The 12,683-nt window shown below is 36.3% G+C and overlaps 3 protein-coding genes across 9 annotated transcripts in view; 2 read left to right on the top strand and 1 right to left on the bottom strand.

The window, feature by feature from the left end:
• ACAT1 (acetyl-CoA acetyltransferase 1) overlaps positions 1-12,683 on the bottom strand; it is a 976,528-nt gene that overhangs the window by 633,403 nt on the left and 330,442 nt on the right. The gene's annotated exons all lie outside the window — the stretch shown is intronic.
• CWF19L2 (CWF19 like cell cycle control factor 2) overlaps positions 1-12,683 on the top strand; it is an 808,601-nt gene that overhangs the window by 632,535 nt on the left and 163,383 nt on the right. The gene's annotated exons all lie outside the window — the stretch shown is intronic.
• The window catches only part of ALKBH8 (alkB homolog 8, tRNA methyltransferase), a 65,988-nt gene that overhangs the window by 50,790 nt on the left and 2,515 nt on the right, over positions 1-12,683 (top strand). For 6 of the 7 annotated variants that reach the window (XM_050758699.1, XM_050758696.1, XM_050758697.1 and 3 more), the window contains one exon: positions 6,873-7,022. In XM_050758699.1, the coding sequence (XP_050614656.1) occupies positions 6,873-7,022 (150 nt within the window). Of the gene's footprint in view, positions 1-6,872; positions 7,023-7,147; positions 12,677-12,683 lie in introns of those variants that run through there. The other variant, XM_050758701.1, reaches the window with a different exon arrangement.

Here is a 12,683-nt window from a genome sequence, read left to right as displayed (position 1 = left end):
TTACCATCCATTCTCTTAGCATTTTTCAAGAATACAATACGTTGTTGTTAACTACAGTCACCATGTTGTACAGTAGATCTCTGGAATTTATTCCTCCTAACTGAAATTTTGTATCTTTTGATCACTATCTCCCCAGCTTCCCAACCCTCAGCTGTCTCCCTCCCTGATAGCTACTGTTCTACTCTAGTTCTGTGAGGTCAACATTTTTGGATTCCAAGTATGAGTGAGATCATGTAATACTTGCCTTCTGTGTCTGACTTATTTCACTTAACCTAATGTCCTCCAGGTTTATCCATATTGTTATAAATGGCAGGATTTTCTTCTTTGTTATAGCCAAATAGTATTCCATTGTGTATACATACCATGTTTACTGTATTCATCCATTGATGGATATTTAGATTGATTCTATATCTTGGCTATTGTATATAATGTTGCAGTAAACATGGGAGTGCAGGTATCTCTTTGACCTACTGATTTCATTTTCTTTGGATATATACTTAGCAGTGGGATTGCTGGATCATATGGTAGTTGTATTTTTAATTTTTTGGTGAAGCTTCCATACTCTTTTCCCTAGTGGCTGTCCTAATTTACATTCCCACCAACAGTGTGCCAGGGTTCCCTTTTCCCCACATCCTCAACACCATTTGTTATCCTTTGTCTCTTTGATGATGGCCAGATCTAACAAGTGTGAGGTAATATCTCATTGTTTTAATTTGCATTTTCATGATGGTTAGTGATATTGAGCATTGTTTCATGTACTTGGCCATTTGTATGTCTTTTTTAAAGAAATACATATTCAGGACCTTTGCTCATTTTTAAATCAGATTATTTGTTTTCTTGCAATAGAGTTGTTTGAGTTCTTTATATATTTTTGTTTTTGGTTTTGGTTTTGGTTTGTTTTCTTTTGTTTTTGAGACAAGGTCTTGCTCTGTTGCCTAGGCTGGAGTGCAATGGTGTGACTACAGCTCACAGCCTCCTTGACCTTGCAGGCTCAATTGCTCCTCCCACCTTAGCCTCTAGTAGCTGGGACTACAGGCACACACCACCACACTCAGCTAATTTTTGTATTTTTTGTAGAGACAGGGTTTTGCCATGTTGCCCAGGCTGGTCTCAAGTGATCTAGGCCTAGGCTTAAGTGATTCACCCACCTTTGTCTCGCAAAGTGTTGGGATCACAGGTGTGAGCCTCTGTGCCCAGCCTGTTGATATATTTTGGATATTAATTCCTTGTCAGATGTATAGTTTGCAAATATTTTCTCCCATTCTGTAGGTTGTCTCTTTCCTCTGATGATTGTTTCCTCAAGTTAAAGCTTTTTAGTTTGATCTAATCCGTCTATTTTTGCTTTAGTTAACTTTGTTTTTGGGGTCATATCCAAAAAATTATTGCCCAGGCCAAGATCATGGAGCTTTTCTTGTGTGTTTTCTTCTAGTAGTTTCATAATTTTGGGTCTTACATATAAGCCTTTCATGCATTTTGAGTTGATTTTTGTAGATGGTGTGAGATAAGCATTTAATTTCATTCTTCTGCATGTGAATATTCAGTTTCCCTAACACCATTTATTGAAAAGACTTGGACTTTATTAATATTCTATTAGGTAGAAGTTACTGGAAATTTGGTTGTGTTCTGTTTGGAAGTATTCTAAATAGCACCATAATGAACATGTATATTGAGAGTCAATGTGACAAGAAGGAAGAACATGGATTTTGGAATGACAAATACCAGGCTTTAAATTTTTGTTTCACCATTTAACAACGTTCAACTTTGAGCAAATTACTTATTTTCTTTGAGACGAAGTTTTCTCATCTGCAGTGTAGTGAAAATAGTACCTAACTCAAAGTGTGTTATCTGGATTAAGTGCATTGCTATAAAGAATCTGCTTTAATCTATATGTGTACTCAGGAAAAGGCAGTTATTATTAGCCTGGTTAGTGTTTTCCCTATTTTGAATTATTTTCTTAGGATAAATTTTTAGAAAGATAATTATTGGGTTAAAAGTTATAAACATTATTTTCTTCCTTAAAAAATGACTTGCCTAATTGCTCTTTTAAATGGTTGAGCCAATTTGTGTTTTATATGAGAGGAAGTTCTATCATACTGACATTACCATGATATAGTTTAGTTTTAAAATATTTTTGATAGTTTAATGGAAGAAAAATGGAACCTTGTTTTAGTTTGCACCTTTGCTTATCAGGTTGAATTTTTTTTTATGTTTACTTGTACTTCCACAATTACATATTTAATGTTTGTTGAGGATTTTAAAAATTATATAAAAGTATAGGCTGCGTACCATGGCTCGTACCTGTAATCCTAGCACTTTGAGAGGCCGAGGTAGGAAGACTGCCTGAGACCAGGAATTCGAGACCAGCCTGAGCAACCTGGTGAGACCTTGACTTTACAAAGAAATTTTAAAATTAGCCAGGCATGATGGCATGCACCTGTAGTCTCAGCTACTCAGGAGGCTGAGGTAGGAGGATCACTTGAGTCCAGGAGGCCGAGGCTACAGTGAGCTGTGTTCGTGCCACTGCACTCCAGCCTGGATGACAGAGTGAGACTATGTCTCCAAAAAAAAAAAAAAAAAAAAAAAGTATACATTTTAAGCCCAGTATATGTTTTAATGTCATTGATCTTCACCCATCACACAGAAATATGTAGCTTTACACAAGTCCTTGAATATATGTGGGTTTTTATCAAGCCATTTTCTGTCCTGTTGACATGATGCAACATTATTGGGGAGATTTTTCACTTTACTATTCTTGGTTGAAAACATTTAAAAATGGAAAAAGGGAAGAGGAGAAAAAATAGTGACTATATGACTACAGTATATGAAAGACAGGCAAAAAAAGTAAAAGATGAAAGTACTAAGCCAGGCATGAGTCAGGTCGTTGGTCAGTGGGGAATCTACATTGGACCTGGTGCTTTATTGCTAAAATTGGCCTTGCTCTTTCTTGTTGGTGAAAAGGAGTGCTGTGTACAAATAGCCATAAGAGCCGGGCAAGGAGAGGGAAATGTTCTCTTGTTTTGTTTGGCTGCTGTTCTCCATGTTCTGTCTTAGTTCTCAGGTAATAACTTTCCTCCTCTGAATAACTACCAAGCCCTATCCCTGAGGATTGTTTTTTTTTTTAATAGGCAGATTGTATTTCTTTCTGTTGACTTCTAGCAAGGTATGGCTATCTGTCAGAGTTGGGCATACTTGAAACTTCCAGTTCTATGAACTGAATTTAAATGTAACAAAAAAGGAGGCAAGCACCAAAATATAATGTTCAGATTATTTGAGTAGTATTGTCATCTTGATATTGTGATTGTTGGCTGATGGCATAGAATATGAATGAAAATAAATAATAAGTAATAATCCAGGCATGTATCTTACACAGGTAAAGGGAGCAATTAATTGGGATTCATGTCACTATTGTTATTAATAGGCCCTTAGTACTTTTTATCTTAAAATACATTAAAGATAAATTGCTGTACTTTCCCTCTAGCTTGATATATTTTATTTCACTTTAAAATTAAAGCAGCTCCAGGATAAAATATAGAAGCTGTTTAATACCAATTACAAATTGAGCAAACTCATTAAGTGTGACTAGCATGGCAATGTGATTTCACTCAGTAAGAATTTTTTTATTTCCATTCTTTTATTGTGCATTTGTAACATAAACTCTGTAATGTAATGTTTCATTTTAAGATCTTTTTCTTCTTCTAGGGAATTAATAACATAGCATTTTAAGGAACTTTTAATAAAAATACTATTTTTTTTGGTAAATTGAGTGTCACTACTTAGTATCAGAGACAATATTACATTCTTCACTGCATACTCAAGAAAATTTTAAAAGCCTGCCTGAAATCTGTATATACTTGGTCGTCTAAAAGCCAGATTAAAATTTTTTTTAACTTTTATTTTAGGTTCAAGGGTACATGTGCAGGTTTGTTATATAGGTAAATTGCATATCCCAGGGATTCAGTGTACAGATTATTTCATCACCCAGGTAGTAAGCATAGTACCTGATAGGTAGTTTTTTAATCCTCATCCCCCTCCCTCCTTTGACTCTTAAGTAGGCCCCAGTGTCTGTTGTTCCCTTCTTTGTGTCCATGTATACTCAGTATTTAGCTCTTACTTATACCTGAAAACGTGCAGTATTTGGTTTTCTGTACCTACATCAGTTTGCTTAGGGTAATGACCTCCAGCTCCATCCATGTTGCATGCAGCAAATGACATGATCTCATTCTTTTTTATGGTTGTATAGTATTCCATGGTGTGTAACACATTTGTTTACCCAGTCTAGGTTGATTCCATGTCATTACTATTATGAATAGTGCTGCAGTGAACATATGAGTGCATATGTCTTTATGGTAGAACAATTTATATTCCTTTGGATATATACCCAATAATGGAATTGCTGGGTTGAATGTTAACTCTCTTTCAAGTTCTTTGAGAAATTGCCAGACTGCTTTCCACAGTGGGCGAACCCATTTCCACTAGCAGTGTATAAGAATTCTCTTTTCTCTGCAACCTCACCAGCATGTTATTTTTTGACTTTTTAAAAATAGCCATTCTGACTGGTCTGAGATGGTATCTCATTGTGGTTTTGATTTACATTTCTCTAATGATTAGTAATGTTGAGCTTTTTTTCATATGCTTGTCGGCCATATGTATATCTTTTGAAAAGTATCTGTTCATGCCTTTTGAAAAGTATCTGTTCTTGTCTTTTGCTCTGTTCTTAATGGGGCTGTTTGGTTTTTGCGTGTTAATTTGTTTTAGTTCCTTATAGATTCTTCATATTAGACCTTTGTCAGATACATAGTTTGCAAATATTTTCTCCCATCCTGTAGGTTGTCTGTTCAGTCTGTTGATAGTTGCTTTTGCTGTGTAGAAACTCTTTAGTTTAATTAGGTCCCATTTGTCAATTTTTGTTTTTGTGGCAGTTGTTTTTGTTGTCTTTGTGATGAAATCTTTGCCAGAGCCTGTGTCCAGAATGGTATTTCCTAGGTTATCTTCCAGAGTTTTTATAGTTTTAGGTTTTACATTTAATCAGTCTTGTGTTGATTTTTATATATAGTGTAAGGAAGGTGTGCAGTTTCAATCTTCTACACATGGCTAGCCAGTTATTCTAGCATGTTTTGATATGAGCATTCATATTGTTTATTCTCAGAAGGGCTGAGGGAACCCTAGGATCAGTGCTCATTATATAGAAAAATTAAATGAGTAAATATACACTTAAGGTGGCCACTTCTGTTTGACTAAATCTGCTTATATAATTCTTTTCTCTATTATAGAATTTGGGTTAAGAAAAAAAAGTTTTCCAAGAATAATTATTAATCAGTGACTTAACATTTCTTGTGGCCTGGTGCAGTGGCTCATGCCTATAATCCCAGCACTTTGGGAGGCCAAGATGGGTGGTGACTTGAGCCCAGGAATCTGATGCCAGCCTAGGCAACATGGCAAAACCCCATCTCTACAAAAAATAAAACAAATGCTAGGCATGGTGGTATGTACCTATAGCCCCAGCTATTTGGAAAGCTGAGGCAAGAGGATCACCTGGGCTTGGGAGGTGGAGGCTGCCATGGGCTGTGATTGCACCACTGCACTCGAGCTTAGGTGATAGAGTGAGACCTTGTCTCCAAAAAAGAAACCTTAAAAAAGAAAGTCTTAAGCCCCTCCCATTTATTCCCCAATTTATGTGGGCACATTGCAAAATGTGTGTGTGTGTCTGTATATTACATACACATAAGATATTCTTAGAACTAAGCAGCAAAACTGTGTACAGCAACAAAACTAGAGAGAAAGAAGATGGGAAATCCCAGCTCCTAAACACTTCTCACAGAACCAGATGCATGCATAAGGCATGCTAGGTCTTACCTGTTGAGGGAGAGAAAAGCATGTTGCTAGCTGCCCGCCGTGCCATCAGTCCTATAGGATTGTTCGGGTATATGAAAAGATTTAATTAAATATCATTTTATAAATTTTGAATTCAGCACTTTATTCTTGAAAAGTTTTGGCATTTAGCAGAAAAAGAGTAGCTTAAAAAAAAATTGGCTGGGCGCAGTGGCTCATGCCTGTAATCCCAGCACTTTGGGAGGCTGAGGCGGGCAGATCACCCGAGGTTGGGAGTTTGAGACCAACCTGACCAACATGGAGAAACCCCATCTCTACTAAAAATACAAAATTAGCCAGGCGTGTTGGCTCATGCCTGTAATCCCAGATACCTGGGAGGCTGAGGGAGGAGAATCGCTTGAACCCAGGAGGTGGAGGTTGCCGTGAGCTGAGATTGCACCATCACACTCCAGCCTGGACAACAAGAGCGAAACTCTGTCTCAAAAAAAAAAAAATTAATTTTTTTTTGTTTGTTTTGGGATTTTATTTTCTGATTGTAAAAGTAATCCATGTTGTAAAGTATACAGAAGCAGAAAAAAAATTGCCCATCCTTCTGCTACCTGGGTCATCACAATATAGTATATATGGTAATGAGAGATATCTGAGAACATCTTATTTACAGCTCCCCCCAAAAGACTGTCTACGTTTGTGGGATACTTTCCAGTTTTAAATGTGTGATATTACAGAAACATCCAGATTCTGAATGATCATCAATTAGGTGTATATTTGGACCTCCCATTTCCACCACCATCATTTTTATTCTAGTCATTTTGTTTCACTAATTGGAGTTCTGGTTGATATCTGTTAAGGTAATAAATCCTGCCCTGTACAATTATATATTCTGATTTTGTACTGGCTGTAAGAACTGATAATATCATGGTCTCAGACCATTTCACAATGAATATGAGATCTGTCTAATGACTTTAAGGTATGGAATAAGTTCAAAGTTCTTAACTTCATGTGAAATGTAAACAAAATGTTATGGAATTCCTTTTCTGTTACAGGTTGGTTGTGATCGTAGCCAAAACCTTGTGGACATTTGTAGAGAGAGGCAATTTCAGGCTTTTGTCTGTGATGCATTGGCAGTACCAGTCCGCAGTGGGTCTTGTGATGCCTGCATCTCCATTGCTGTTATTCATCACTTTGCAACAGCAGTAAGTATGGTCTTTCTTTCTCTTAAGAACTTGTAGCTAAAGCAGCAGGAAGAGTTCATGAATTTTGCCGATTTTGGACCCTGGTTTAGCCTTTCAGTTCTTTCCATTCTCTTTTCTTGTCACAGTTTGCCCTCTTTGTAAGAGCGCATGCAGAATGAAAATGGGCGACCGTTTAAGTATCTTCTACTTAAACAGAGAGCGGATGGGACTCTGTGCTTTTATGGCGGCATGCTTTTGCCCCTTTCCTACCCCAAGTCTCATTCACTTCTAAATGCCGTCCTTCAAACCTAGAGTCACAGAATTTTCGCTGGAAGAGACTTTGAGATCATCAGCTACAGGCCTCTTGAGTATTCTCTCTCCTCAGACTCTGAGTCCCTTCTCTATTTCTTTCTCAGCTCTTCTTTCTCAACCCATAGTTTTATCCCTGACATGTGAGTGTTACTTCTTTCCCATTCTGTTTTTCTTCCTTTCCTATTCTTTTTTTTCCAGAACTCTTTTTTAGCTGGTAGTAGTATGTTGACTCTTTTAGTATGTTCTTAGTTTTAAAATAAATAATATTTAATATTTTCTTTTTTTCTTTAAAGAACAAAAGCCCACTTATTTTTCTTGGGTATCCACAGTCGTTCCCCTGATCTAAGCAATAGCTTTATAGCTCACATTATGGGTCACCAGCAGTTTCAGTAGACCTTATGACCTTAACTGAGTTCAAAACAAATCAAAACAAATCAGAAAACTGTCTGTGTCAGTAGTCTCTTTACTTTTAATAGTAACCAAGAGATTCTGCTGGGCTGCAGCAAACAATATTAGGTTCTTTACAGCAAAAGCCACTAGGCTTCAGTACACTTAGAGGCATTATTGCAAATAGAGAAAGGCTTGAAAGGAGGAGCTATACCAGTAAATTTAAAAATCCACTTCATTTGGAAGAAATGTTTGGCACACGTTGGTGGCTTCAGCTACAACTCAGTTGTTGTATTATAACTTATTACTATGACTTATTTTTGAGTTATAAAAGACACTAATGTACACAAATATATCTATATCCATTTTTTGCAATTGCAAATATATGTTGGATACCCTCCCCTGTATGAAGTTCTATATAAACGTTTTAGAAATCTGTCATGTACAACTTTCTCTCCATATCTATTGTCATTTATTTAAAAAATAATTTATTGGCCACATGGAAAGGAGTGAAGTTGGATCCTTACGTTACACCATATGCAAAAAAAACCTCAAAGTGGATCAAAGACTTATATAGAAGAACTGAAACTATAAAATTCTAAGAAGAAAATAGGAGAAAAGCTTCATGACATTGTATTTGGCAATGATTTCTTGGATATGATAACTAAAAGCACAGGCACCAAAACAAAAAATAGATAAATTGGACTTCATCAGAATTAAAAACTTGTACATCAGACAACACTATCTGCAGAGTGAAAAGGCAGTCCACAAAATGGGAGAATATATTTGCAACTTGGTATATCTGATAAGGAATTAATATCCACAATATATAAAGAGCAACAAAAATACAACAGTAACAAAACAATTAAAAAACAGACCAAGGACTTAAATAGACATTTTTCCAAAGAAGATATACAAATGGCCAATGAGCACATGAAAAGATACTCAGCATCACTAATCATTAGGGAATGCAAATCAAAGCCATAATGAGATACCACTTCACACACATTAGGATGGCTATTATCGGAAGCATAGAAAATAACAAATGTTGGCAAGGATGTGGAGAAATTGGAACTCTTGTGCATTGCTAGTGGGAATGTAAAATGGATCAGCCACTGTGGAAAACAGTACAGTGGTTCCTCAAAAAATTGAACATAGAATTACCATATGATTCAGCAATTCCACTTCTAGGTATATACCCAAAAGAATTGAAAGCAGAGACCTGAACAGATGTTTAGACACATATGTTCATAGCAGCATTATTCACAACAACGAAAAGGTGGAAACAACTCACATGTTTGTTGATGGATGAATAGATAAGCAAATTATGGTATATACCTATAAGGGAATATTATCAAGCCTTAGGAAGGAAATTCTGACACATGCTACAACATGGATGAACCTTGAGGATATTATGCTAAGTGAAATAAACCAGACACAAAAGGACAAATATTGTATCATTCTACTTATAAGAACTACTTAGAATAGTTAAATTCATAGACAAAAAGTGGAATAGTTTTTACCAGAGGCTGTGGGAGGGAGGCATAGGAGTTGTTATGATTTAATTGATACAGAGTTTCAGTTTGGGATGATGAAAAAATTCTGGAGAGGGATAATAGTGATGGTTGCACAACCATTAAGTATGAATGTACTTAATGTCACTGAGTTGTACACTTAGAAATGGTTAAAATAGCAAATTTTGTTACATATATTTATCACAGTAAAAATAAGTCATTGAGGCTGGTTGTGGTGGCTTAATGCGTGTAATCCCAGCACCTTGGAAGGCCAAAGTGAGTGGATCACTTGAGGTCAGGAGTTTGAGACCAGCCTGGCCAACAACGCAAAACCCCGTCTCTACTAAAAATAGAAAAGTTATCTGGGTGTGGTGGCGCACGCCTGTAATCCCATCTACTCAGGAGACTGAGACACGAGAATCACTTGAACCCAGAGGTTGCAGTGAGCCGAGATCATGCCACTGCCCTCCAGCCTGGGTGACACAGAGAGACTCTATCTGGAAAAAAAAAAAAAAAAAAAAAAAGTCATTGAAAATCAGTTACACGCTGCTATTAAGCAAAGAGCTGGGCACAAGATGGAGAAGACTCAGTCCCTGCTTCGGAGAACTCATGGTTTAGTGGAGGAGGCGGCATTTATTTATTTATTTATAATTTGTTGGATTTGTGTGTTGTTGGTTGAATGCCATAGTTATGAGTGGGACTTAGAGAGTCATTGAAAAGTCTAACACGTGGGAGTACCTTGATGGGGTAAATGGCCTGATAGAGATCATTTTTATGGCACTGTGAAAGATGATATAGGGTAGAAGATAAGATTTTATATGGAAAATCTCATCCAAGTATCTGGAGACAACGAGGTAAGGGAATTAAAAGAGTCTACTGACCTGTGTCACATCCCTTCACTACTACAGTGTTCTTTTCAACTGATCCCAGGTTATCTCTATTTTAATCCAGTTTACACTCCGGTGCCAGTCTCTTCTTCCCTGACGCCACTGCTTCTACTATTTGACATTCTTTTTACTTTCGTGACCTTGAACAAACATTTTTAGTGATTTCTGAATACTTAGGTTGCTCAACTGTAAAATAATGATGACAATAACCTATCTCACAGGCCTGTCAGGATAAATGAGACAATACATAAAGTACTTATTATAGTGTCTTATACATAGTAAGAGCTCAGAAAAGATTAGTTATTGTTTTAATAATCATTTTTTTCAACCATTTTTATAAAATGGTCTCGTCTTATTTTTTAGCTTAATTTCCCGATATTTCCCGGCTCCCTAAACCCAACTTGGAAAAATCCTCAGAAAGTTTCCTCCTATTAATTCACTTCTCTGTGTATCAGTCATGCTGAAGTTGCTTTCTCCTATTTTAACATATAACCTGAGATTATTTCCTGGGCTTTTTGGCCATTTTGAATGGGCTACTTGGGCGTACAAAACAATGTATGTTACTTTGACAATTGAGGAAGGCATTGTCTGAGGCTAAGAGAGCTGTGGAACTGGAAATATTAATTTCTGTTTATCAAATATTGTGTGTATCTTAGTTCTGTTTCATTGCCAGCCTTATTTCCATATGTAGTTTATTATTACATTTTTTCCTCTTTTGTTAGCTTGCTGTTTACATATTATTTTGTTTTTAAATCATTACCCTAGACATGACAACATACATCTCTGACATTATAGTCTACCTTAAATTGGCATGATTACCCCTTCCTGACAACGTAAGACTTCATTAATAACATTTAACCCCTTCTGCCTTTTATTGTATTATTATTGTATGTTATTATTTGTTTTAAGCTCTCAACCTTCATTTGTATTTCTTCACGTTATTTACCCTTTCTGGTATTCTTCCTTTTTTCCTGCATCTTCAGAGTTTCAGAGGAAGTAGGTTTCTTTTGCTCGAAGAGTTCTCTGTCCTATTTTCTTTAGTGTAAGTATACTGGTGACACATTCTCTCAGCTTGTGTGTATCTGAAATCTCTTTATGTTGCCTTCATCATACAAATGATATTTTTATTTGGTATTGAATTCTTGATTGACATTGTTTTCTGTATTTTCCCTTCTTTTTCATCTCTGTGCTTCAATCTGGGTAATTTATACTGACCTGAACTATAGTTTAATACTTATCTTTGTAAATGTATCTAATTTGCTAAAAATTTAAATTCATCTTGTTTTCTAGAATTTCCAGCTTCTTAATATATTTTATCATGACTGGAATTCTTGATCTTTTCCTCTGGTGTTTTGAACACACTAACCATAGTATTAAAAAGGCTTTGTCTGGGGATTTATTTCTGTGATATGATATTTCTTTTTTTTTCCTCTGTTTTTCGGTCCTTTGGTCATCAGTATTTTTAGCATACTTCATAATTTTTCATTGTTTGCTAGGCATTTTATGTTAAAAGATTTGGAAACTTTTTCTCTGAAGGAGGTTAAATTTTTTAAGGACAAGCAGATAAAGTATAAGCAGATCACTTTCATTCTGCAGAGAACTGGTTTTATGCATTATTGGGGATGATTTGTATCTATTTTGTTTTTGTTCCTACTTCTGTAATGTAGCCCTTCTGGGTCTCAAGTGAAAGCCTGGAATGTACGCCAAGGCTATTACACCTTGGCAGACCTTAAATTCCAATGTCTGTCTCTCTACCATTGGCTGCTAACATTTCTGTTTAGCATTTTAACTTCCCAGCTGCTAATCTGCTAAGTTTCTTGGAATTTCGCCCTATCTACATGCAGCTTAGAAACCGGCAAATGCTTCAAAGGGTGTTTGTGTATAGATTTTTGAAATAATTTTCCTGCAGTTTCTCCTTTATCCATGACTCTGTCCCTCAGCTGCTTTGACCTCCCTATACTCAGAGCCCTACCTGTTCAGGCCACTAAGACTTCTGCATTCTGCTCATATTCTGTTATCCCACATTAGGAATTAGCAGATAATTTCAGGGAAAAGCTGGAGTGAATCTAGAGCTCACCTTGGCTTAACTTCCCTTTGCTCAGGGATTATAGCCCTTCAAAGGCCTGCCTGCAGTGTTACTCTCCAGTGCCTTAAGCAGCTGTTTTATGTATTTCACCCAGCCTTTCTGGTTGTTTTCAGTGGGAGAATTAATACCAACAACTTCAACAAGGCTATAAGTAGAAGTTTTCATAGTATAGTTGACACAATTCCTTTGTAAAAGCATTAAACATCGAAGTGCTTCATATTACCGCTTATGGCCCTGTAAGAAGTCATCAGTTGTTTAAAAGTCACAGGGAAGATTAACAGAAATAAACTTTGCTTTTCTCTACTTCCTCCTTCCTGAACACTTTTTTCTTAATCACAGAACAGAATGCCCTTTCCTCTTTTCTCTTTTTTGTTTTATATAAGACATTTCGTTAGATTTTCTTATTAGTCATCCTAATTGAAAACAGTCCTATGGTCAGTTTTATTTTCTAATTTCCTATCTCTTCCAGGTTAATCATGTGTTTTGGTTTTTTTCA

The sequence above is a fragment of the Macaca thibetana genome, chromosome 14 (assembly GCF_024542745.1).
Source record: "Macaca thibetana thibetana isolate TM-01 chromosome 14, ASM2454274v1, whole genome shotgun sequence".
Taxonomy (NCBI): domain Eukaryota; kingdom Metazoa; phylum Chordata; class Mammalia; order Primates; family Cercopithecidae; genus Macaca; species Macaca thibetana.
The sequence above is the reverse complement of the archived record's forward strand: the minus strand, read 5'-3'. Positions and strand labels throughout refer to the sequence as shown.